General features: G+C 50.5%; 1 protein-coding gene across 1 annotated transcript in view; it reads left to right on the top strand.

Annotated features, from left to right (window-relative positions):
* The window catches only part of LOC128269380 (protein doublesex-like), a 60,913-nt gene extending 33,736 nt beyond the window's left edge, over positions 1 to 27,177 (top strand). Inside the window, exons 2-3 of the mRNA XM_053006826.1 lie at positions 26,370 to 27,025; positions 27,174 to 27,177. Of these exons, the coding sequence (XP_052862786.1) occupies positions 26,370 to 27,025; positions 27,174 to 27,177 (660 nt within the window). The remainder of the gene's footprint in view (positions 1 to 26,369; positions 27,026 to 27,173) is intronic.
* Positions 27,178 to 27,545: the final 368 nt, after the last annotated feature.

Here is a 27,545-nt window from a genome sequence, read left to right as displayed (position 1 = left end):
CGATCGAGAGATAGTGAATCAGAGGCGCTCCGGCCCGGATTAAAAGTGAAAATTAATTAACCATCCGCCACCGATGTGCAGATCGGACCCGCGAACCACTCCGTGTGTCGGAATTCCCTTCGCGCAACCCTAGGCTGCCGCGTGGCGCAAGCTCTCTAGCCACGGGAACTGTGTAAGACGCCAACAAGCGAAACAATAGAATAGCATCCCAAACGCCACCGCCTCAGAGCATGTTTCGAAAATCAGGTGCCCCCGGCTGGTCGGGTCGGATCCCGATCTCGGCCGCTAACGCTTCGGTTGGCCGCGGCCTGCGACAACGGAGCGTGAAAAAGCTCGCTCCAGCATCGCTCTCGGTGGGGCCAATAGAATTATTGGCACACACAGACGCGCCTCTAATTTGGGTCTGTATTTGGATTTTGGTTTTACTTTCGTCACGGAAAATTGGTGGAGGGGCCCCCCGTTGCCCCCTTTGGGGTCCAAGCGGTAGAAAGTAAGATTTAGCAAAACGCAGTCGGGCAGTAAATTAGATTTTTACCCCGAAACGTGGCCCGCCGCGGCCAACAACAGCGCGCGCGTGCCCGAGCCAACGTGTTGCTTCTCTAGGAATCGCGGGCGCGCGGTTTGGTTATGCTTGAGTTCCTTTTTGGGCCTGGGTTCGCCCGTGCGCCTGGGTGTGGTTAGCTTTGTGTTTGAACTAATTTCTTAAATACTTTCAACGCCACTGCAACCAATCGATGATGGGGAAAAGTGGCCACTCGGTGCCATTCGTGACCTGTCGCAGGCTCTAAATCCGGGGCACGTCCGGGAGGGAACTGGTTGGGTAAAAGGTCACCTGCGTGTGGATAAGTTATAGCCACTCTGGCCACAGCCATTAACAATCCGGCGTCAGTGTCGCGGAAAATCGATCCTTCTCTCTCTTGCTGTCTTTCTCTCGGTCCTCTCGGTCCGTGCGGATGTTTCACCACCTTTGCCGATTATTAACGGACGCGCTCGCTCTGTCTTGACACCGTTTTAATGTAATTTCCGTTGCACGCGTCAGACGCGAGCCAGCCAACGATCGTATGGCCAATATGGCTGACGACGACGTCGGTTGTTTGACCAATTTGACAACAAAGTCAAGGGAAGGTTAGGTTTCCCTTTCGGGGTTTCCTTCCACAATCGGAACGGTCGTCGTCGTCGAGGTGGTGTTTGATGCAAAATCATCCAAACAGTGACACAAATACCATCGCTCCTCGCGCCGCAAACCGAAGGGCCACCGCCGTGTCATGGACATTCCGATCCGAATGCCGTGTGCGGTGGTGCTGAATTGAATTATGTACAACACTCCTCAGTGTCGGTGTTTATAAGCTTCACAGCTCGTGGCTCGTTGTCGAAAATAAAAACATAAAATAAATGCGCGGTTTTAATATTGAAGTTGAAGGCCGCAGCCAGGCGCACGATCGGAGTGACTACCTAAACAACCCTCCGAAGTGCACCGGCTGGCCTGGCCTGGCCTGTGGTAATGGTAATGCTTTCAATTTCATGCTTCGTCGCCGTTTGCAATACATCGTTTCTGTGTTGTTTGTTTCTCTCCCTCTCTCTGTCTCTCTCTGCTACCGCAGAGAGAGCAATACAAAGCCCAATGTTAACAATAAAGCCCGGCTGCGCTCCATCTACGATCATCATCTCTCATCATCCGCCGGGGGCTCATCATCATCAAGCGTCGGTGATGAATTTGGAGGCTGACGGTGAAAAAGGGCTCCCCGGTCCGGTGAGGCCAAAATGAAAGCGAAACTCCGATCTTCATCTTTTCGGTGGTGGTCGCCCATTTCTTCTGTGGAGATCGGAGCGCGGATTATTAATTATGCGGTGGGAAAAATGCTGATCAGTCAGTAGCCACACGCGGCTCGTAATACCGAATATAATTGGCCAAACAGAGACGGATTGGCCTCTGCGGTTCCATTCGGTTGCATCGAGAGCAGATCGTCACGCTACGCCACGCAGGGTTCGTGCCCGAGCCGGGCGTTGAAGTTTAAGGTTAATCAATAAACGAATAAAACATGCGCCACGGTGCGGTGCAGCAAATCTTACGTTTTTTTGTTTTGTAGCATTTAGGTGCTCTCACTGAAACGATAAAAAGAACGGCTCACCTTTGTGTGTGTATTGAAGACATATTTCCCCCGGCGGACGGTTATGAGCAGCTACAATGGAGCGAGAAACGTGATAAATGCGAATTTCTATCGCGGACACGTGCTACACGCGCCGCACGCGTTATCACATCGCGACTTTGTGGCGTGTGTGGAAGAGGAGCGCGCGCGCGCCCCGCATTTCTTGCCACGCGGACCCCTCGGGAAAGGAATCGGTTTATTTTAAAATTCAACTCACAACACTCCGCGCGCACTCGGTGCGCTCCGTTCCGGGGACAGTTCCGGGGAAAGATAAAGCGGTGCGGTGAATGTCGCCAGCCGAACTTTATGGTTCGTCTGGTGGCCACGCTCCCTATTAATATTTGGTTGGCGATCGGGATCGTCGAGCGGACTTCCTGGTTGGAAGCCTAAAATCATAAGCCCTCTTCCCCGTGCCGACACCGATTGCGCAATCCCCGCACCGCCGCGATCAAAGTTGACAGTGGCCAGGTTGTGATTATGTAGCGGATCCCATTCGATATCCCGAAAAAAGGGCAGAGACACTCTCCCTCCGGTCGGTGATGGTTTATTGGAAAGTGTGCTCTCGATCGACCAGGCGACCGATCGATCGGGCTGCCGGTTGTCACCACACGGTCCCTGGGCGAACCCCGGGCGATGAAGATCGGCCAGTGAGGGGACAACTTTTACTTTCCGGTTTTTATGACACACACAACACACGCGGTTGCGGTTTATGCATGCTCCGTCAACATGGGTCCGTTCGGTTCGGTGGCAATCTTTGAATCGAGCGATCGAGGCGATCGAGGGGTTATAAACGTTATGCCACGCGAACGCGCCCGGGTGTCCAGTTCCCGCAAAGAACGACGACGACGACGGCGGGAGAAAAGGCGAAAGAAAATTCATTAATTTAAGCGTCATAGTTTATGTTTTAATTACGAAACGGTTAGGTTTGGTTTGCCAAAATTGGCACCTCGCTTTTCGGGGAAAGAAAGTTCGGTTCGGACACTAATGAATGTGAAAAGCCGAAACACGGATACGTTGATACGGTAATTGTTCTGGGAACGCCAACCGGAAGTGGAACAGTATATTGCAGCGGCTTTATTGGTGGGAATTTCTCCAACTACTTACAAACACTAAGAACGGATCGCAACAACTGATCATCTACGCGGTAGAAACAGCCATCTTATGTTCAAAGTTAGATTGAACTTTCTTCATTCTACGTTCTCAAGATGGGCTTCATAATTCGGTTAAAAAGACAATCGATACAATCGACAGTTAAAACAAATGTATGTAATGAATGTGTATGAGGACTCTTCACCTTCGATTAGGGGGTTAGAAGGGGTTTTTTTAATTTAAACGTGGTCGTACAAGCCTTCAAGACGATGATCGCTACTTCGATCGTTCGTACAAGCCTTCAAGACGACGCCCAAAAACAGACACAACTCTTGAAATCGTAGGGAAAATACAGGATATCCTATTGAAAAATCATCGAGTGACTGAAAGAGATTTAGTACAAGGCTGAATAATAAAGCGTATTTCGAACCTTTAAATTGTCTTTTTCTTATCGAGGCCTCGAACTTATTGAACAGCCTGGTAATGTGATTTAGCTTAACGGTGACTATGTTGAAAAATAAATAAATGATCTTGAAGGTTAAGACTCAAGACTCAATACTTCAATTTGGAAGACTAGACTTTTCATGGAGAAAAGTCTAAAGTCGTACTAAAAGATGATTACTTATTGCTGCAGTTCATAAAAACACATTTATCTATTACAAGGGACTTTATTAGTCGTTAATCGTTTCGTTTGGAACTTCTCACTAATTCGTTTCCATTATGTTGTTCTTTTCGCAGGTAAGCAACGCCATTGATCACCCTCCTTTCCCTTAAGGTCTAATCTGCTCACTAAGTCCCCCACACGAAATATGGCCGCGTAAGTACACTTCTGGTTTTATCAACGTAATACCGCAACCAACCACGTTATGAAAACGCGGAACCGCGCGGCGCTCATCCTTACGCTTACGCCTCGGAAAGGAGTCCCTACAATTAAATGGTTTACCCGCGCGTGTACCTAATTTGCGATGGCCAAAATCCTGCTTCCTTCTCGGTGGCGGCGCGGCCATGCATCGATAACAACAACAGCCGAACCATCCATCGCGGCGGCCCCATTTGCGAAGGCACGTAACCGAGCGCCCTGCTGCCATCCGCCGGCATTCGATTGTGGCCGCGCACACAATTTGCACAATGCTCGTGGTGGTTGTGTGTGTCCAGCGCAATGGCTTAATATGGCGCGGGGTGTGTGCAAATAGAGCCCTCAAAGCGAAACCCGAGGGATCGCCGCCGTCGCCGCCATCGTAGTCGTCGCGAAATCGTCCAGCGAAAGTGGAGTTTCGACAACCACGTTGCCGTGCCGCCGCCATACCGAGCGGCCCCCGGGGGCCTCGGGGCCGGCGGCGTGACATAATCAAAACAGGTGTGCGGGCCTTACGCGCTCCGCGGGTTTCGTCAATGCGACCACCACCACCAGGTCAGTGGGATGACGGTAAAGTTGGCTGTGTTTGCCCAGCCCAGAAGCCAAAGGGTCAATCAGCGTTTGATCGTTGCTCGTTAGACTCGGACCCGACGGGGGGGGGGGGGGGAGGCCATTGCTACGTCGTGATGATCTTGACATGATCGCCGGAGCTCCGGGCTGGCGACCATTTTCCAACCATTTATGGGCTTCGACACGAACACACACCGGTCGTGTTTTAGATGCATTTGGGTTGCCATTGAAGTGCGGGACACCTCGTCGTCGTGCCATGGTCTCCCGAATCTTCACCGACACAACGGCAATTGATTTGTCACGTCCGCACGTCGCGTCTTTCGCAATGGCCCGGGGCCACGTCACATTTTTGGAATACTTTGGGTGGTGTGTCGAAATTTTTGCAACAAACAGCCACATTGTGGTGAATTGGTCAAGGCGGGTGCGGCACAATAAACCGTCGAGGTTACGTCACTCGCGGAGACACCTGGAGACAGCCCCCAACAGACTGCGATATTCTGAGAGGATGATCCTTCCGTCGTCTCACTGGTCGCCGTTTGTTTGCAGCTGCGAATGAGCTGCGGATTGTGTGTTTGCTTTGCCATTGACAGCCCGCCGCTAAGATGTGTGGCGTGCCGGGAGCTTCTCGATCGTTGAGTCATCGCCGCCGTCAGGTAAGGTTGAAAAGATGGAAAAGCCTCTCACCCAACAACAACCGCTGTGACTCTGGCAACAATCTTGCCAGCCCGCTAAACGAGCAATCAACAACGGGTGCCTGTGGCCCGTTTGGAGTACTTCCTGGAGTCCAATGAAAATGTTTTGTTTTCAGTGCGGCTCGGGCGGGGCAGGGCACGTCGTGACCGCTACCGGTGCATAAAAAAGTTCATATCATTGCGGTGCGCCGCGCCGCGACCGACTTCCGCAACTCCGCAATCTCCGTTCTGTGTGTGTGTGTCCGCCACTCGGGCGTGTACTCGGGATTGTTAGCGCGGGAGCGGGAGATGACTTTTCCGCGGTCTTTCCCGCAGTAAAAGGGCCTCGCTCGTCATCATCAGAGCGCAGGCGACGCGCACGCAATCGATTGTTTGTAAGGTCGTTGCATCTCTCTAGCGGGCGGGCTGGTGCTGTTTCCATTACTAATTACAGAGTTCGATTAAATTTCCTGCTTCCTAGTGCCGGTGGCGGTGGCGGGTTGCGTTTTTCCTTCACGTGCAACAGAGCGGGAAACACGGCGCAGCCACAAATGACAACAACAATCCACAATTATTGCGGCCGCTTCATCTCTCTCTCGCGGCGCCGAGGATTTTTAAGTGGCGACAGTAAAACAGCGCATAATAAAAATGCAAACATTGGAGCTCGCTGTTGGCAACGACGCGGCTGTTTGGGGCCACGGTCAATACAATCACGGCGAGGAACACTGTACTTCTTTTGCGCCATCTGTTGCGTTCCGGATCGGATGCATCTGCTTTGTCGCTCGTTTGCTCACCTTAATGGCACGAGGCCTCATTCAGGCTGACGGAGGATACAATTTTGAAGCGAAAAAGATTAAGTCTTCTATCAATATGAAATGAATGTCTGTTTGTATATTCGTCTGTTCCACTTGTAAACGCGCTATATTTCCAACAACAAAACGGCGTAAATCCTGTCGTGAAATACAGGGTGCGTAATCATGATAGGTCCTGTTAAAATGTTAAATAACTCCGCCATTTTTCAGTCGATTTTGACAAATGAACAATATTTATTTAGCGCATAGAATGCCGTTTATTGATTACTTACTCAGAATACAATATCAATCAAATGACCGCCTTCGTTAGACACCCAAAAAGCGGCCCTTTTTTTGGGCATATCACACCGTTCAAAAAGTCCCGGGACTACCATAGAGATGGCGCTAATAATGCCATTTATATACCGACGTTCGGAAGTACCAACCTTCAGATGAGGTGTGTCAAAATTTGAAGTAATTCGAAGCATAACCAAGAAAGCTATAGTGGTTAAAGTGACGCTACTTTTGCAATCCTGAAAAAATGGACCAAAGCGAGTTTCGTGTGTTGATAAAACATTGTTTTCTAATGGGAAAAAAACACTGTTGAAGCTCAGCAATGGCTTGAAAAACGTTGTCCGGACTCTACTCCGTCAAAACCAACCATTTTTCGGAGCTATGCTAACTTCTATGCGGTCGTGCTGATACAAATGATGCGGAACGATCGGGTCGGCCAAATGAGGCACTAAATCCAGAAAACACCAAATAAGTATTGAAAATCGTGATGGATGACCGCAAAATGAAAGTGCACGAGATAGCTAAGATGGTGAACATATCAACTGGTAGTGCATTTACTATTTTGCACCAAAAATTGGATATGAAAAAGGTTTTCTCAAAATGGGTGCCGCGTTTGCTCACAATGGAACAAAAGCCACCATGGCACAATTCAATCAAAACGATGATTAACTTCAACGAATTAGGCTTTCAACTGCTTCCTCATCCGGATCTGGCCTCTAGCGACTACTGGCTCTTTACGGATCTCAAAAAGATGCTCCAGGGAAAAAGATATGGCTCGAATGAGGAGGTGATCGCTGCTACTGAGGGTCATTTTGAGTCAAAAGACAAACCGTTCTACAAACATGAAATTGAAAAGTTAGAGAAGTGTGGAATAATTGTATTACACTTTAAGGAGATTATGTTGATGAATAATTAAGAATTTTGCCAATAAAATGTTGTTTTCATAGTTAGTCCCGGGACTTTTTGAACGATGTGTTATTTCATTATGTTTGACAACATTTCGAGCGTGCCTTTTGCGATGAAAATAAACAAGGCTCAGGCGCAATCGAATGTGAATTAAAGCTAGAAAACGTCTGCTTCTCTCTCGCTTAGTTGTGAATTGATCTATTAAGGGGTTGGAAAACCGCCGGGCTTGTGATCGTGTAATGCCATTGAAATCAACGGTATGACTATCGTAGTTTTAAACGTTAGTTTTATTTCTTTATTTATGTATTTGTTTATTATTAAAACGGCCAAAGCCGTATTGAGCATTAATTTGGAGCTTTGCACTCTCTCTGGTTGCTCTGATCTGTTGCTATGTCAAGGTTCCAACTGACGTCTTTCGCTTAGAAACCTATTAGTCGGAGCAGCTAGACGGATGATCTACGGACGAGCCACAATTTTCATGTTCAATAAAACCAAACGAAAATCATACTAAAATTCCTTGAATAGTCTGGAAGCTAAAGAACGCTTCTAAGACCACAAACCAGCCAAGCAACACTAGCGCTGGCCACAGCTGGGAGTTACTGGGATTAAGTGCGAAGTTCGCTAATCACACAATTCGCCGCGAGGTTCGTCGCCTGTTGAAGTCTTTCGTTTATAGATTCTCACCAAACCAATTCTTTCGCTGTCTGCTGTCCTATTCTTTAACGTCTCGGCGTGTGGCGTGTGTGTGTGAGGTGTAACGTAGCTAATTTCCCGTACATTTCGTCAACGCGTCTGTCCGCGCCACTTCCTGTGTCGATCGCGGAGATGCCTTATGCTTGCTCCGGGATCGGAAGTGGGGGAAGTTATAAATGTTCTTCGTCCCCCGGCCGAGCCGAGCCGGGAATATAGAGACAACTTTGAAATACGACACAGGAATCGAGCGCTCGAGCGTACCGCGCGCTCCTCTCGAGCATCGGAAGGGTGTTTTTCTCACGTGTTCCGTTGGCTTTGTTCGCCCGGAAAGAGCGGATCGCGAGCGGAACGCGAGAGAGCCAGAGAGGGGACCCCACGATCAAGAGAATCGTGTGGTCAGCTGCGCGCGGCGTGGTATTGGTGACGGCGTTATGCGCGATCGTTCGCCCGCGGGGCCGCGGTAACGGCGTACCCTGTAACGTTCCGTCGGTTAGTTCGAATTTACGCACGGCACCGTACGGATCGCGCGGGACCCGTTCCCAGTTTTATTATTTGTTGTTTTTCTCCTTGTTTTTCGTTCATCGACACGCACTCCCTTCGGCGAGCAAAACGGAACGCAACCTCCCGGTTCCTGCACAGAGGATCACACGATCGCGAGGTAGTAATCCGAGTGCTGTTTGTGTTGAGTTTCTCCCGTTTTCCGAAATTAGTGTCCACGACAAATCACACGAAGACCCCCCCCCCCCCTCCCCCCCCCCCCCGGGGGCTGCAGTGCAGAGAAGTGTTAATTATGATAAAAAGAAAAGCGAAAAGCCTTCGGCGCTTGGCACAGTCGGCCGGCCTGGCAGGTGTCGAGAATAATTGAGCGATCCAACAGCGATCGAAACGAAAGCCCCGATAATTGACGCGTTCAGAGGCGTGCGTGCGTGCGTGTGATCTGTTTCCCGAGGGGGTCGCCCCTAGGGAATTCCGGATTTGTTTTTTTCCTGCGTGGTGGAAAATTAGCGCGCGGTCTCGGGATTGGGCGGTGATAAAAACGTGACCACAACCTGAGCCGAGCCCTGTACCGTGTTTTTGCCAGAATTGTTTGCCAAAATAAGCACACAGAAACACACACACTGTAGGTCATTGTTGCAGTGCGCGGCGCTCGAAGTGTGTCGCAATTCCTTCCCTCTTTATTTGAACAGCCGTGCTGTGTGTTGAGAGCGCGCTCGTGAAATTGGCCAGAAGCGAGTGCAGCAAACGGCAGTGGCCACGCAAAACGATTCGTTACCCACACGGCGGCGGTGCCCACACTCTCCTGCGTTTCTCGATATTTGCATAATGCACCGCCGACGCCACCGACGCCGTGTGCAACGCCTGAAACCGTGAGGGCCGTGTGTATTGTGCCAGTTTCTGCCGAGCCAGAGCTGAGTGGTGTTAATGTGTACGTGTGCGTGGACGTGAGAAAGAAGGGAAGGCGGTCCGGGTGCATCCTGTACCGGCCGCCACCCATTCGGAAATTAAATCGCATCGCGCAATCGTAATGAGGCTCCCGCGCGCCATCACGTGGCATCAACCGAAGCCAAAATGACATGACACCCTCCCTGACAACCGGGCCCGGAAAGGGCTGCCATCTCCGATACCATTGAGCCGACTATCAAATGTGTGGACGGACTGTGAAGACCGGAGCGGTTCCGGTTCGCGTTCCGAATCTTCCAAAACGAAAGCACCCGACGAGGAAAATTGTGTGTGGCCAATTCTCCCGGTCGAGGTGGTGCATCAGCGGAGTGAGAAAATGGTTTTCCCTGGCCGTGGAAAAGCCACTTGTCATCCGGTCCACGGACACACGGACACGACACGCCAAGGTTTATAAATGCACCACCAAACGGAGGACCGACGGTGTGCTGTACTGTGGCTGTCGAGGGCTGGGAAAATGCTGTGGCCGACACTTGAATGCTGTGGCCACATACGCGAATATGTACCGTTTGTTTTATGGGGCACTGCCTTGTGTTTTGTTTTAACTTTTAAATGTTCCCTTGTCCTGTTACGAAACACGACGGCGACGACGACGACGACGGCGACGGCTTCATTTACGGTGGTTTCGTCCCGCTTCGTTTCTGGTTCGCGGGTTTTCGCGGCAGTCCACGGAGTGGTCCACTTTCCGGAATCCGGAATCAGATCAGGTGCCATTTCGCGCGATGTAGAAGAAACCATTTTTGGGGCTCAGTAACAGTACCGGACAACCTCTCGAGTACTCGAGCTTAATGAGGTGCGTGCACGGTGTGGTCATCAGGTATTCCTGGCACTGGCCCCCACCGTCCGGAACGTTTTCCTACGAAACCCGGGTTCAGTGGGTCAGCTTTCTAATGGAATAAAATATTCTGGTGCACGTTTTGCATGCTGGGGTGGTTCAATAAGTTTTGCTGGACGATCAGAAAAAAAACACAATTTTATGCTAAATACGCTTCGATAAGTGTTTTGACCTCATCATTTGATTGACAACGCTTTCCACGCATGCATTTTTTGGTTTGGAAACAGATGGAACTCGCTAGGGTCCCAATCTGGTGTATACGGTGGATGCTCCAAGAATTCGTCCTTCAATTCATGGAGTTTTGCCATTGTCAAAATGATCCTGTGATAGTCACGAAGTCTCTGTCCTGAGGCCTGGTACATAGTCTGGAAGAAAAAGAGTTTTATCTTCTGAAAATTGGGTCTTTTTCCAAGAATTTTTGCCTTCAGTTGGACTAAAACGTTACAATAATGATCGGAATTGATTGTTTTACCAGTTTGCAAGTAATCCACAAACAAAATTCCTTTCGCATCCCAAAAATTGATGCCAACACCTTCTGGGCCGATTTATGAAAACGAACTCGTGTTGAAGCCGACGAAACACCACTCTTTGGCCACCACTCTTTGGCTGGTTGCCCTCTTGGTTTAGTTCAAACCTCTTAGACCTTATACTAAATCTCTTTCAGTCACTCGACGATTTTCCGATACGATATCCTGTATTTTTCCTACGATCTCGACGTCCTAACATTGATCGCTCTCAAGGCTTGTGGCTTGTAAACAAAGAATGAAGTGACAGATTGAAATCAAACTTCACATACGTTCATATGAAGAGTGTACCAATATAACAAAAAAAATAGTTATTCATTTAGTTACTCAACACTTATTGAACAGCCTGATATGTAAAAAGACTGGGACCTCCCTTCCGTGCATGGCCACATCACGAAACCAGGCTCGGCGTACTTTCTACCGCCCGCCTGGATGTTCCTGAGTCCCACTCCCCGACGATGAAGTTTGTTTTAGGCGCGTGCGTTGAGCGGATGATTCACGAACGCCCCCTCGAACGGTTCTCCCGACTGGCTGGTGGGTGGTGATATTCCACCCGCAATCACCACTTTTCACTTTTCCCAATTCCGCGCAACATTTTCGGGACCGGTTCCCAACGGAGCGCCGTAAGAAAGCGCAGTAGGGTAACGTCATAAATCTTTCGCCGCCGAAGGATTGCGCACTGGCGACTGGCGGTTGTCCCCGATTGTTGGTCCCCGCTGCTTCCCCTTTCCATCGAGTGGTCGCGTTGGCGCAACCTTATTGCTCCAAGAACCCCCCAAACAAGCCGCGAGCGCGGCTCGCTGGTCACCGCGGGTTTGCTCGAGACAACAATCTCCGGGCGAGTTGTTCACCTTCGAAGGTGATCGGACGTCGTCGCGTAAATCCGATCGTTGCCTGCGCAAGAGTGAGGTGCTTTTTTGGCAAGAGGTCTTTGGCGTGTAGGTCTTTGAACCGCGGCACAGCTCCTCGTAATTGGGGAGCTCGCCACACACTTGTTCTCACGTTCTCACTACTCACTGATCGAGGAGCTTCGAGGAGCTCGAGAAGTTTCTTGGGATTTCCCCGAGGGAGCGCGCGTTAGATCACGTGTTTGTGAGCGACTCATCAATCCGAGCCGAAGACTTGTCACAGGTATGACGTAAAGAGAATCGACGCCAGCTTATTAGCGTCGATGACGAATGGCGTTTCGGTCGCGCAAAAAGCTGACTCCATCGCCCGATTATTAATTATAATCAGTTCAGATGGAGCGGAGAGAAGTTGCACGATCGCGCTCGCGCCCGGGTGTGTTGGTGACCACCTTCAAGGCGATCAGTCATTAACCGTCCTCTCGCCCTTCGGCTTTGGTAGGAGGGAGTTCGTGATAGGAATGGAAACGCGTGGATAATGAGGAGCCAGCCGGCGTGGAGGTCGCATGCGAAATAAAACAATCGCGTGTGAGGCCCACGAACTCTGCCGGCCGCTCAATGATCGTGGTCGATCGTGAGCTGAGATTTGAAACCCAAGTTCTTCCGGTTTCGCGATCATCGACAACTTATGGGAGCTTAGTTGAGCGATCGGTCGCTGTCGTAAACGATCACCGTGGGTTCTTTTCGCAACATTCGTTAATTAATGTCCCCCTTTTCGCGCTCATTTGGCCACAATCCCCTCAATCCTTGACGGGCGAAAGTTGGCACCCAATTCGATTACTTCACTTGCGCGCAGGGCTGGCAACTATTTCAGCGCCGAAATGCGTTCCAAGAAGTGATCACCACCGGTCCCCGGTCAGACGTCTGGCAACTCTCCCCGGGGAAAGGGTAGCTCCGGTTTTCGGAGTGATCTTAGCAGCGAGTGTCGAGCACCGAGCAACTTGACTGCACATCCGGTCCCGCCGGGTGAGAGCCGTGTGATGTATGGTCGCTAATGTACGCCGGATGTGTAAAGCTCCCCCCCGAAAAAGGTTTCTTTGGCCGGAAAAAATGCCCAAAAACGCTCTCGGCAGCGTGGCGAAAGTGAAGGCGCCGCTCTTGGTTTCCACACTTGGTTCATTACACTTGGCTGATGGCGAGGGCCGCCACGGCGCTTTTGTCACTCCGGAGAAGAGGATGGCGTAAAGAAAGGACCATTTCGGAAGCTGCCTCTGGAGGGGCGGACCGCATAATGATTTCTCCGATTGGATTCTCAAGAAGCGCTCCAGCTTGTTAAGCCAAAACCCGGCCTGGCCCGGCTCATCATCGGCCCGGTGGTGAACATAAATTTCAATTAATCTGTCAAATCTGCTGCCCACCAAGAGCGGGGCGGAAGGCGAAAGTTGTCCATCCCGTCGATTGCGACGCGGGTCTCCTCTCTTTTTGGGGGGTTTCACTTTCCTTGCCGAGGCCCTTGACAAATAGTTAACCGATTAATTTAGCTGCACTGCACTGCGCGTTGATTGGCCACTGCGGGCGCACGAGGCACGGAACGGGGCCACCGGGGGGGGACCACTTCCAATTAATATTTTACACTCCGGCGCCGGCGAGTTTCTCGGGACGCCGTCGGTTTCGGGTGCCGAAACCTCGGATGATGAATAAATGATAATTTCTTTTATTTTCGTGAGTGGCCACGGATCTTTCCGGGGGTGTTAACCGATAGGCGTGGAGGGTGCTACGTTCACACCTCGTGAAAAACGCGGGGGCCATTCAGGGCACACGTGTCAGGCGCACGATCTATTAACATGCGGCGCGATCCTCTCGACCAGAAGCGCGACCAAAACCGGGTGACCCATTTCGCGCTCTGCGCCAGGAATGCTCGCGTTCCCGTTCCGATTCCCGAAGCCCGAACCGGGCGGCGAAAGTGGTGTGTATCCCACTCCTGGCTGCCCGCGGCCTTGATGGCCAGGCCAGGAAATCTATGCTATCGACAGTTGTGTGCATCGCCATTCCCGGCCGGCGCGCGCAATGCAACCTGTGGACCTAGAACCAGATTCCCCGGGTCCGGACAGGGAGGACTGGTTCGCGTCCCACTTTCAGATGCAGCGGCGAAAACAGTGTGTGTTTCCCGTTCGCATGTTCCGTGGGCCCCCCCTGATTCTGGCGTAGAGTAGAGAAACCTGTTTTGGCGCCAACCACCCGGGTCCCCGGGCGAATAGATCGTCCGAGTGACGATCTAGGCGATCAGCGCGCCGAGCACAACAACTGTGTGCGGCGTGACTCACAATTGGTTCGTTGGGTGATGGATGATTGTTTTCAATTAGCTTAATCGAAATCGTTTCCACGGCATGGAACCGGCGAGGGCCGCCGCGATCATCAAACACACACATTCTGGTCATTGGTCAAAAGTGATCTGCGGTGCGGCGCAACCTATTTTACGCACGGAAAAGTGGATTGGCGTTCCGAAAGGGTAATTTAAATCTTTGGCACTTGGCAAAATGCCAGAGAGCGCGTCCGAAGGAAAGGATCGGCCATTTTTCGCACTTTCGCGTCCGGATCAAGTGATCAAGTGCATCAAGTTTATTGTAACATTCAAAATTGATGGTCACAGTCGCTTGAGAAAAAGAGAGTGCCAGAGTTGCCGAGGCGGACTGGATTCGATGGTCAATCGATGGACCCAGACAATGTATTGCCACTCGGGTCCAGGGGTCCAGATTTGAATTTGGGAGCTCAAAAACTCCAAACTGTTTGTGGCGTTGTAGACTTCTCAGAAAGTGATGCCTTGTAGAGAGTGATCCATCGAGTGTTTGGAACTTGAACTACCGATTACTTGACTTTTGAAACGTCAAACTTCATTCTGGATATTGTAAACATTTAGTAAAAACTTTAACATTTATCAAATGGGACGCTAAACGCTTGCAGAAAATGGAAAAATATGAAAAAATCATTTCTAAAGTGATTAGTCTTGAACACGTCGTGCAAGAGAAGCCAATACACCCGAAACGAGTGACTGTTTGATGCGGGCTTTGATCTGACCGCCCATCATCTGTACATTTTTCTTCGAAAATGAAGAATTGTGGGCCCAACCCTATACAAGTCCAGTCTCCGCTCACCAATTAGGGGTCTAATTGGAAGTCTGTCCATCGCTTTGTCTTCGGATTTGTCACTTTGTTTGCACAACAAGCTCAGCTCACTCTGTTTTCTGATTTTCTTGGCCCATGGAGCGATGAGTCACGTTGAATAGTCCCCTCCCCGAAGCCCGGCTTCCGGTGGCGGGCCGGTGTGTTCCGGTGTGGAAAAGGGAAAACACCGAAGAACGGGACCGTGCGTCCCTTACAACGGGGTTGTGGCTCAGTTCGCCGCGAAAGCGAAGCCCTATCGCCATATATCTATTGCGCATGGTCGGTTACCCGGACTCCCCGGGACTGGATCTCTCTCTCCCCTGTTCTCGGTACAGTGCACACGACGGCGCAAGGCGAGTCCCGTGTCCCGGAAGATCGTGAAGCATATCCGCCTCAGGTCCGGCCGTCGTCCGGCCGTCAGTTGGTGGTGGTGGGCAGTGGCAGCGCCGGCGAGTTCAAGTTTAACCGTTCCACCCATGTAGGCGCAACGCTCCGTGCGCGTAGGAGCACGCATGGGCGATTTGACGAGGTTCCTTCAAAACATGCGGGGCACATGTTCTATCGGCCCGCACACGCTTTTCGAGAAGCCGAGTTCCGTTCCGTGCTCTGATGGAGTCATACGAAGAGCTCCGCACGTTCCACCGATAGGGACGGACGCTTAATTGCGGCCAGTTTCACCCATTAGCTTGGCCCTCGTTCGGGCCAAGGTAATTAAAGAATTATGGGAAGTTTAATCCGCTTGTTTATAGAAGACACCCCTGCCGAGCCGGTCACCACCACCAAACAGCTGTCGCGCAGGTCGCAAGGCTGCGCCATCTGTTTAGCGACATATCCGAGACGTCAGTCCGGATGGCTTCCTTTGGTGGTCGATACGGCGCAGCAGCGTTAAAGTGTTGCCACCGCGCCACCGCTTAATGGAGTTCCTTGTCGCCAGTTGCATAACGCGCCTTCTTCGGTGGGTCGATTCCCTATACCGGCCGGGGCGCCATATTCGGTCGCAATTGATTGGGTTTTCGTGTTGAGGCCGCCTTCCTTCGGCCAGTGGATATCGCCGGGCCGATTGTTGTCCGACTTCTCTCTCTCTCTCGATCGCTTTGTGTTGCTCAACGCGAAGGCATAATTATCTGTGCAAAATCGAAAGCCTCCCTCATATGCATAACGACGGCCAAGAGGAAGCGACGGCGGCCACCGTAATGATGTTAATGACGGTCCTGATGATGGACGGGAGGGTACACTGATCGTGTCGGTTCGGATCGTGTGTTTTGCATATCGGCCAAACGAACGAAAACGGGGAAAATTGGATTTAAAAACAGTTTCGCTTCTTGCGATGGTCAGTTGTGGTGCGGTGCTGTGCCGTGGTGTTATGCTTACATGATCAATTGGGCCATTGGGGGGTTTGTTGGCCATTGTCAGTAGGACAGAGGCCGCCGCCGTCGTGTGCAGTGTTTTGATGCTTCGCTAAAGTGTGGCGCGCAGTCATAACAAGTAATTGCGGGGAATCAAATGGTTTGCGCATTCGTTGTTGTGATTCGTTGTGTTTCGTTATTGTTCATTTTCACTCACTCAGACTTTTGATTTAATGATAAACATAATGATTAATGTTGGGTCTCTCCGTGGGACGCCAGCAATCTGATTGTGTCAAACGGGCACTTGACGGGCGAAGATGACGTTTCAGGATATAATTTGATGGTGTTTTGAAGATGCGATTAGTTGCTGGTGTAAAAAGATTTATTTGAATTTATTAATTTATTATTATTAGAACATAAAGAGCCAATCAACCAACGTCTTTCATCATCGTCCTCAAGCTCATCTTCCTAAGCGAACCAAATTGAGACCAATAGTTATCGTATTCTAATCGTATTCTTCGTACTATTCTAACTTCGTATTGAACTTATTATACGTACAGCGTTACTTCCGTTACGATAGCTTTTTTTTTTTACACTATATTCTCGCAAATGTATCCCTGCCGCAAATCGCACGTTACGTCGTTCCATTTAGCACCACCATAGCGTCCAACTTCCAGACAGTGTTCTTTTCCGCGGTAATTATCCGGCTGCCCTGCCGCGAAATCGAAGTACCCGGTTCCGTAGCCCACCGGCTGGTTGGTGGAAATCCACACAAACATTCCTTCGTTGCCGAGATCAGTGCCTGCGCTCCACCAAACTCCTTTGGGATTACTCGACGCTTGAATGGCCTTCTCAATCAAACGGCTGTCTTCTATATTGGTGATCGTCGCCAATCTAAGGCCAATCCCTTGGCACATTCTCCAGGCCTCGAAAAACGTAACGCCACGGTTGCTGTAAATGTAGTACCGCTTAGAGGTGTCTCGCTTAACCGGGTCTGTACAGCAGAAGTAAAAGAAATTTGTACTGTCGATTGGGAAGTTCCATTTACTTCTGGAACGTTCGATAGAACCATACACTGTTTGATGGAGCCGTCAATGGAGGTTGGACTAGCATTTACACAAAACCACACGGTGCACAACAACAAAACTGCACTCTTAGCATTCACAAGCATGGTGATCGTTTGAAGTCTAACTGCACACTGCACTTCAGCACGGTACCAGTGTTACTGTTTTAAATAGCGGACTAAGGTTTTTGGGTTTCGCTCAAATAACTTTTCCGAATCGAGTTGTTTGTTGGAGTCTACTTTACTGGCCATATATTGTTGAAGATATGTTGAAGATATATTCTCACCACTTGCAGTGATAAGAAGAAGATATAAATCAAAGGCTTTTCGAGATAAACGTAGCATCAAAGCGTCACAAGCCACTTGAATCGGTATTTAACCGTTTGGTTAGAGAAATTATTTTCGTTTCAACCACGTGTCACTCAGGACCAAGAAAAGGTAGCATTTATTGCATAATCTAGTAATTAGACACGTAACATAGGATCAATCTGGACAATCAAGTGACAAAGCAAACTATTACTCATTTCAAAGGTTTTGTGTTCTTGTTCTAAGAACAAATTTATTTCATTAAAAGATGAACAATAGAAAACATTTTCATATTTCTGGCTGCATTTTAATTTTCAAACATGAGCACTATTGGTGCGAATTACATACGGTCTACGAAAGATTATAAGATTTCAGTTCACTTTGAACTGGAAACCCCATTTCGGAATACTTGAGTGACGAGTGACGAGTGACGAAGGATACTTGAGTGACGGATGACAAACGTTTAAGATGAACTGCAATTTCTGTAGCGTCATCTTTCTTATTTCTTCCGTCACACCTTATCGCGAAGAACAGTGAGTGATTTAGTAGCAATCGTTCTGTCCACAGGCGTACTGCACTCGCTGTGTTAGTCAGAATGGTGGGGTATTTTTCTTATCTCAAAATATCCGGTCGCCGTGCGCGTAAAAGTCGCGCAGCTTCAGAAGCTTCCTGCATAGAATTACACAACATTTGAGAAGAAAAGTGTTGGTAATATTATATTTGGTCTGGGTAAATTATATATCATAAAAATATATAAAATGCCATAAAAATGGGGTAAATTTAAAGGTAGAAGATAGACCAAATGGAATCTACAGATTAATTACTTTGGTCTAAACTACTCACGTCCAAAAGGATAATGTTTCGATGTTTAAAATATCTTGCCTTGGGTCTCAGTTTATTTTCAAATTAAATTAACATTCGGCCGGGCAGACGTAACATGTGGCAATGGCGGCACAAAAATAATGACCCTTTCTTAACACTAAATCAAATGCCCGAAATCCGGAAAGTGGTGCTCCTCATGCACGCAGCGCGCCACGATATGATTGCTCCGCAAAAGGTCTCTATTTATCTTCCTCTTTATTCACTTATCTTTAATCACCAAACATAAACCATCAGCCAACGCACCATTCAACGGGTTTTTGGCACCCCAATTGTTGGCTTTTGGTCGATTACAATGTACAGGGCGCGCGTGGTACACGGCGCATCTCATTATATGGTTACTATTTTGTGTTAATCCCAATCATCCCTGGTGTGGGGCGGCTTAAGGCGATTACACAAGGGTGGTGGCCGACTAATCTTTATCCCATTTCGAAACTGGGCCAGTGTCTGATGCTGCTCAGTCTGACGCAACAGTCACTCTCGCAGCAGTGCGTGTACACTCACTCTTCCGCTCTTGGCGTTTACGTTTTATCAAACAATAGATGCCACATAACGCCCCCCTAGCCAGCCAGTGGTCAGTGTGCCATGGCGCGTCGGGGTTGCGTCAACCGCGGGCGGCTGAAACAAAGAAACATAAATGAGGTGAAACAGGGAACGTGGAGCGAGAACGAGACACACGCCGCCCTCGGCAGTTGGTGGATGTGTCATTGTTGTCATTGGCCGAACGTACGCACACCACCTCGGGGGAATCGGGGGGGAACAGGCCATCGCCAATGTGGTCTGCGTGTTGTTCGGATCATAACTCGTCATGTTCTGTGTGGGAAGAGGCCAGACGGTGACACACGGGGCCGATTGAAACACGCCGCACGGGGGAACGGTTTATGGTCAACGCAAACGGATGTTCCACCCCGCATGGCGACCTCGATAGCCGGCGGGCGGCCCTTCGCTCGTACGGTGGAAGGCTTCAGGCATCGTCGGCGATGCACCCTTTGCGATGCGCGTAATTGTTCATTCATCAATTCCGGGAGAGGCTCGGAATATGAGTGGTGTGTAGCTACCAAGCCGTGAACATAAGTTCATTAGCTAGTCGTCGCCGTGTCTTCCGGTGTGTTCCGACCGCCTGGGAGCGCACCGCTGCATTGTGTTGCACCGTGGGGAAGAGCGCCGTCCGTGTGCATCAATCAGCATCAGTGATTTGCATACAGCCCGCAGGCCGATCCGGGGAAGGAAGTAAAACTATGCGGCTGAACAACAAAAGTCACGGTTCATTTTAAGTCCACACTGCGGCGCTTCGGCTTCGCCGCGGTTTTATGTAACTCAGGCGCATCGGTTTCGGCTCCTGCCGGTTGCATCACCAATCGGGTGACGGTTGCCATTTAATCCCTATTAAATTACACACGATCCTCGGGCGATCGATCAGCCTGTATCCTGATTATGCAAACTAATCATCACCTTTCGAAGATCACACTGCTGGATGGCAACGCTTTTCACCTTATCAGCCATCCGACCGTGAGTGTCGTCGTTTCCGTTAATTAACACGCGCGCGCCTTTGATATGTCCCCCTTGCGGCGAGAGCGCTCAAGTGAATCGTGATCGGCGATCAATCGTCGCTTCTTCCTCCACTGGATGTGGTGTTCCTATGCAGCACCCCTAACGATGATTGTTTTGCAATGATTATGCTCCTGCGCGCAGCCGAGAGTCACGTTCCGGGCGATAATTAAAACGTTGCCAACGAGGCGTCAAGTGATATGGGGCCTCACAGGAACCTGATTGATGGTTGCGGCGCTGGCAGGGTGAATTGAACCCCTCTATTACGGAAAAAACGGGTGCGAAAACTTCCAGATTCTTTCGACTTGCCTGCCCTGGCGTCTCGGCGCTCAGTGAAGCAGAAAGACATGGATCGAATCGGCTCTAATTCGGAAGAACCTCTTGTTGGAAAATTGCCGTAACTGGAGCGTAAAGAGAGACACCGCCGGGGGGGACAATTTTCTTTCACTGCCGCGTCGGGTGTGGGTTGTGGAACCGTGTCCGCGTCATGTCCGCGCCATTTGAAGTGGAACCGGGGTAGTCGTGTACCGGAAATCCGCACTATTACCCGGAACCGGCCCCCAGCCCCGAAATGTGTCTCTAATGGAAAGGGCCACGGACCGGCGGTGGCGGCGGCGGCGATAGCGAATCGGTTGGTCTGCCACAATTAGCTTCCGTTCCGTTGCCGAGCGATCGTTAAATTGTCAACCACATCGATCTCGGCTCGTGTCTTAGTTCCATGGTGCTTTCGTGGTGCTTCAAAACCTCTCTCTCTCTATAGTTTAGAGATGCTGGAGGAGAAAAGCGTTGAGTTTTCTTTTGTTTTGATCGTCAGAGATCAATAGGTGGACTTTGCTATTACCAAGGAGAAGGATCGATGGAATTTTCCTCTCGAAGAAATCTGAACATTACTCGAAAGTGTTGCTACCAACATTGAAGAGCCCTTTTAATTCCTTTCTCTTCACGCTACTCTGTGGGTAAACTGTAAGAGTCTTGTTCCGTTTTGTAGACCAATCGAAGAGATTATTGATGCTGCTTACGATCGTGTTATGTTGCAAGACGATCCTCGTTTTGTTAGTATAAACCGTGTTCCTTGGTGTACTCGATTAATGATGGCTCTCTCTCTCCTTTCAACTGTCCCTTAACCACATAATGGTGACGGCATTGCACGATCGAGAGAAAGACGTTGTTAAGCGATCAATTTAATGGAAGATTGGTATCCTAATTGCTCCTCATTTTGTCTACAAACAATAGAAGCTTAGAACCGACAAATTATTACTAAAAATTAATAAAATGAACACCGCAGAACCGCGCGGATGGCGTGGCGTCCCCCGAAGATGCTTGCGTGTGCGCTCACTCGGCCAAACAAAGCAGACAAAAACGCTGTCGGAGTCTAGTCCAGCTCCGCGAAAACCGCTTCACTCGAGCGAATCGAATCGAAACATTCGGTTTTTCCTTGACCTTCCGCGTGCCGCGGTTGTAACCTGTTTTTGAAATCGCACCGGCGACCGAAACGACAACCGGGCGTCGCCATGGTCCGGTGCACATAATTAGAATAATACTACCAAGGGGGATCAAACAATGTGAAAAGAAGGGGGACAAAGGAGTTTTTAAATTATGACACACAAGTGCAGCCACGGATTGGAACCTCTTTTTGGGGACACGAGAAGCGCATCCGCGTTTCATCGTGATCAGTCGACTCGAATCGACTTGGACGGATTGGAATGCAAAGAACTCTCGCAATTACCATCTTATGTTTCGAGTTACCCAGCAAACGGACAATTCTCACGCGCGGGAAAGGAAATTGACGATCGGGTGGTTGGACCCTGCTGGGCCTGGGTCTGGGTGGTCAGTGGGCCTTTTTCTCACGGCAAATCGCCGCACTCAACACTGACCACTGCCTGTCGCCAATCTGCATAATAATAGGACCCGTGGTCGGTCAGACTTTCCCTTTTCGCACCGCGCGCGACCAATCGATGGGAGGCGCAAAAGTTTGACACAAAAAGTACCAACATTGGTTTCCGCCAGGCCACCCATCATCAGCAGCAGCATCAGCAGCAGCATGGTGTCAGTCGAACTCTGAACCCCCTTCTCTGCAGCATGATGGACCCGCGTGACATTTACCACACGTGGACCGCGATCGCGTGGTGATCGTAGTTTTGGGCAAGGCAGAGAGAAGGATGCAAATGAAGGGACTGAAGGCTGGCCGGGGGAGCATTTTAATCAATTACGTACCCCTCATGGGTACCTTCACTTCCGGCTCCACAACGAATTCCCAGAAATTTGTGGCCCAGCGAGACGAACAACCTTGCGCGCGCGCGAAAAGTTACTAGTTACCGAAAGTGATTGTCCCCGCCGCGGTATTCAAACTTTCCGTTTCTTACGGAATTCGCTCTCCATTCTTCGTTTTCGTCTCTTACCTTGCATATAGCTTCTTCTTCCGCTTCCCGTAAATTAATCAACCGCAGCTAACGAACGCGAGACCGGAAAGCTGCTCTCCGGCGGGTCGGAGTTTGTTTTCCGAAAACTGCTCAATTATCAGTAATTGGCGGTCGGCGGTCGGTGGGCCGTGTTGCGGTGAGGAGGAATAATAAATGAAGATCCCCCAAAACAAACCCCGGGATTTGACCGGGGAGGCCCCCAAAAAATATATCATTGACCTAAAATGGTCTCTTCCTGTTCACGGGGAGAACACGATCGATCGATCATGATCGGTGTTCGGAGTCGCGCCTTCGGGGCGCATTTGATCCGAGTGGCGATCGCCAGCTTTTATAACATCCCCCAAGCAAGTTCTGTTTGTTTGAAAACGATGAACACTTTCAACGGGGCGCATCAACAAGAAATTACGAACCCAATTACGCGTGTAATGATTCAAAAATGCAGCGAAGCCGAACTCCCGCTCGGTGCTCAGTCAGTCGCGATCTTCCTTCCTTGACCGAAACGCCCTAAATATCCTCCATTCTAGGTTACCGGCGAACCTCAAGCTATTGGTGCTTCATTACCAGGCATTCGATTGGCGTCACGAATTCACGGACGACGGATGTAAATGTAACCTCAAAAAGCGTAGCTTGTGGTCACCAGCTCTGACGGTGGCCGCGATTTATGCCACAAGCACGATTAGCGGTTTCGACGCTGTACACTGCAAGCGTGATTCGTGAGGCCGTGGCCACGATCCGATCGGACATTTGCCTAAAATCAGCATAAGTTTCAGTTCGAGTCAAGACGTTCCATGTTGGGCATTTGTTGGGTTGGTCCGAATTCGGCCACCGATCAACTCCCGTTACTCACCACACACCATTTATGGTTCCAAGGAGGAGGATGACCTAAGACTTCTGCCACAAAGTTAGTTTTCGGGTATCAAAATTAAGACCACTTGTGTTCGCTCCCCTGGAAGACGATCCCGACTACGACGATCGCTTTTAATTGGGGATCTTTGGACAACCCACGCGCATTATTATAAGGAGTTATAAAAATTGGCCACCTTCCTGTGAATCGAAGCGAAGCGAAAGGTGCTCCGTTCCCTCCAGTTGCGCGTAGGCGCAGTTTATTGGAAATGAACAAATTTTCTTACGAACCCTTTGAACACCGTCGGCGCCGTCGTCGTCGTCGTCGTTGGCCAGTTTTATTTTATCACCTTTTGATCGATGAGAACACGTGAAGGATCGTCGAAGCTAAATTACTGCCCCTTCGGCCGTGTCCCCGGACCGATGCATCCCACGCCCGACCAATTTGCTCGGGAGTGGTCGTTGACGTCGTCGGTGTGTCACGCTAACCACCGGAGGTTCAAGAAGCTGTTAAAAATCTCCCACTCGCTTCTGGAAGGGGCTCCGGTTGTTAGTGAATGCTCGGCCGCTTCCGATCGTGGGTTTTCTTTACGTGTTTAACTCTGTTTTTTGTCTAATTGATCTCCGGGCATAAAGTTCTTACATTAAATCCACCTTCAGCTTAATAAAAATAGGCAACGAAAGTTTCACAACCGCACCGCAAGTTCCTCGGAACACAGGGCGCCACTTTCCCTACGCCCTACGCACGAAATGCCGCGCAAAAAGGGCCTTTCGAAGATCACTTTTGGGCGCCCATCAACAAACTTTCCAAACGTGTCTAGTGTGTTGGCCACGCACGCACAGCCAGCCGCCGCTAAATTTCACGCACGAAACTCGGTCCGTCTTCAGCAATCACTTTCACGTGTTCGCGGGGTGCCTTTGGGGCCACCGGGACCGTTCTCATCCACTGTAACCACTTGTCCTCCAAGTGTCAACATGAAAGGGCAATTAAAATAGCGACCGCAAATGTTTCTACGCGCCACGGAGCTAATGTTTGGTGGACAGTGGACAGTTTTCACATTGACACCGATTACCGACACCGTGTATTGTTATAGGTGCGCGGCGGATTAGTCCGGGTTCCTGTTGTTGCCACACTTTCCCTCGATTACACTTTGGTTGGGCCAATGCTCTCTCTGTCGAGTAATGTCCCGGCGCAGCATAACACACGGTAGGAATGTCAATGGAATGAATAAACACTCACGTCTTCGACTTATTGCTTCGAGACGATCGTTAATGCGATCCATGTTTCGACGGCGATCATCAAAGGAGCCAGCTGGTGACGATGACCGGCTGAGTGACAATCGATCGCCGATCAATCACGCTGCTTCTCGTGAGATGCGCGAACGTCACTAAGGAGTCAGAATTACGGAGCATAACTTGCATACGGAGCTCCGGTGGCGCCGGCCTTATGTCGTCCTTCGATCGCCAATACGGTGGGCCGTGACAAGCAGCCGCAAGATACTTAATTCTAAGTCACTTCCATGGCCATCTGGCGGGCGTCGGGCGTAGGAGGACCAACCCGACCCGACCGGGATTCCAACGAAACCGGTATTCTAATTCGAAATCAATATTTATAATCCGTTACTCTCCGCAAGAGTCACACGAGGCGAGATTCTTTGTGTGACTTTTGGCCAGTCCTGCGGCCACAGATGGTTGCAGTTTCGGTAACCGCCTCAAGTGCGTGAACTTTACCCGAAGGTGCCGGTCAAGGCCTCCCGGCCGTGGCACGCTCAATCGGAAGTCGCCGGTGAGCGACTAGGTTGCGATAAGATAGGAACCGGGACCCGTAAAAGCATTCCGCAGTCCGGCCAGTTTACAGCCTCATAAAACGCGAGCTTTCCTTTTCGTTCACAACGGCGGGCCCTCCGGGGACATAAAATGGTCGCACGCTCTCCGCGTGTATCCGTTGCATAATGCGCCATCCGTCGGTGAAGCCCATCAAGGGCCGCGATGCCGCCGCGATCTGATCTGACGATCTCAGGGCCACGATTAGATAATCGAACAGCGGGAATATTTTTAAACCATTAATTCAAATGGGTTTGTTCCATTCTAACTGACTCCTCTGCTCATTGCCGACGTCGGTCTCGGGCGGCCGGATAATCTAATTAAATATTCAGCCACGTCAAGCACGCGCGGCGCAGCACAGCGGGTCTTCAATTCTCTATCTCTCTCCCTGTCGGCGCAATTATGCACATCACCACATTACATCGCTTCGAGAGGAACTCAGATCCTCAACGGGAACACTGTGCAGCGGGAAGCAAATGCACTGACCTGAGGGATCTCATGCCCTGATTACCAGCCCAACCGGGAGCCGGCTCCGTTATGATTTGCTGATTGCGGAAAAGGTGCCCTGCGTGTCAGGCACGCGAATTCTAATTGAAGCGGCACGCCATCCTTCAGCTGGCGGCATTCCATGTTCCGGAGAGGCCACTCTTGGAAACGTTACTTCCGTGCGCGAGTCATTAGTGCGGATCCGAGATGCCAATTCGAGTATCCGAATCGCGTCCTACACGACGTCAAACTATATTTTTAGTGCCACCTACCCGATGATGTGTGGCCAGCAGGAATTGGAATTCCCAGCCATGTTCTAAATGTGGTTTTTGGCAACCGGCACTTCTCGGATCGCGTACTGTCACTCCGTTGTCCGACGTAATCGTCTGAGAATGTTTGGCCTTTGGCGGTGGCCGTAGGCCGTAGGAAACAGTGTTCTTTTCGGAGGTGGCAGCCCACACACGGCCCCACGGTGTTGTTGTGACTTTCGTCGGACGAATTCGTCATCATCCGGACAGAAACATTCGAGGTGTGCGCGTTGTGAAGTGTCAAATCCTAATGAGTGTTCGTTCCACAGTTTTCCCGACACAACATCCCCCGGACAGGTTAACCGCAAAGCCGAAGTAGAAACATGTAGAGTGCTTGACGAACATTTAACGAACTCTCGAACTCGAAAAGGGATCCGCAGGGATCCGCAGCCAGTGTGTGTGTGAAGTGTGACACCTCGAAGAAGATGCTCGACTCGGAACTGTACCACTCGCGGAACGGGGATCATCATCAGCACCACCACGGCGCCGGTGGCCACCATCACCAGTACCGGAGCCACCACCGGCACTATCACTCGCCGTCGCCCCACCATCACCACCACCATCAAGGTGGTGGCGAGCGGAAGTCACGATCCTCGCCACGGAACCACCATCACCATCACCTGCAGCAGGGCAACGCGGGCGAGAAGCTCCAGTATCAGAACGCATTCGGGGGCTCGGTGGGCGCCAACCTCGGCGGATCGCCCTCGTCGTCCTCGGAGCGATACTACCGGCACTACCCGTCCCACCAGCACCACCACCTGTCGGGGGCAGTGGGCAGTGGTGGCAGCGGCGGATACTACGATCTGAGCGAGAAGCTCGACAGCAGCCTAACGGTGGGCGGCGGAAGTCGGAGTTCCGAGAAGAGCAGCAGTCTGATCAGTGGCGATAGTAACAATAACCACCACAATGGCCACCACCACAGCCCGGCGTCCGGTGGGTCGGCGAGTATCCTGAGCCACGGGAGCGATAGTAATGTGGCCACAGGGAGTGGCAGCAATGCCAGTGGTGGGAGCAAAAAGCGCACGATCGTGCTGGTGGGCGATGGGAGGAGCCGGGTGCGGCGGGTCGTTAGGACTCAGACGCGCCAGATAACGGTCGTCAGTTACTCCGGGCGAAAGAAGGAAACGGAAACGCACACCAGTCACCACGCGACCATAGTCAGGTGAGGCACAGGTCCTTCGGGTCCCGCCGGAACTCCTGTAGCGAGGGACACCTGGGGAGCAGATTAGACACTAACTCCACAAGACAGCGAAGTTGAAATGGGAAATGATTCAATTATTAACTTTCGGTTTCATTTCTTCTACTTTCAGGTAATTACGCGACGGATTCCCATTCGTGTCACGATCGTCACGTCACGATAAGTAAAGCGCTGGAGAATGGGTTCACTTTTGGAAGGTTTGTCTCTCTCTCTGGCCGCCCAATTAGGTTACGAAAGTGGCCGCCCTCTGGGTGTGTAAATTGAAAACGGAAAGTACACCATTGTTGTTACCTTGGCGGCCATTTTTGTATACTCGGAGCTGAGTTGTTATTACTTCTCCGTATTCTCCGTATCAACTGCCTCGTGGTTTTGCACGACTCACTAACAGACCATTGGGCCATTTTTTAAAGTAACTGTCCAAAGTCTTTGCCATAAAAATCTTGGTTCTTATTGGCGATAAACTATACTCTAGACTGTATGGTGG

Source organism: Anopheles cruzii, chromosome 2 (assembly GCF_943734635.1).
Source record: "Anopheles cruzii chromosome 2, idAnoCruzAS_RS32_06, whole genome shotgun sequence".
Classification (NCBI taxonomy): domain Eukaryota; kingdom Metazoa; phylum Arthropoda; class Insecta; order Diptera; family Culicidae; genus Anopheles; species Anopheles cruzii.
Note: the sequence above shows the minus strand (reverse complement) of the source record. Positions and strands in the feature narration are given on the sequence as shown.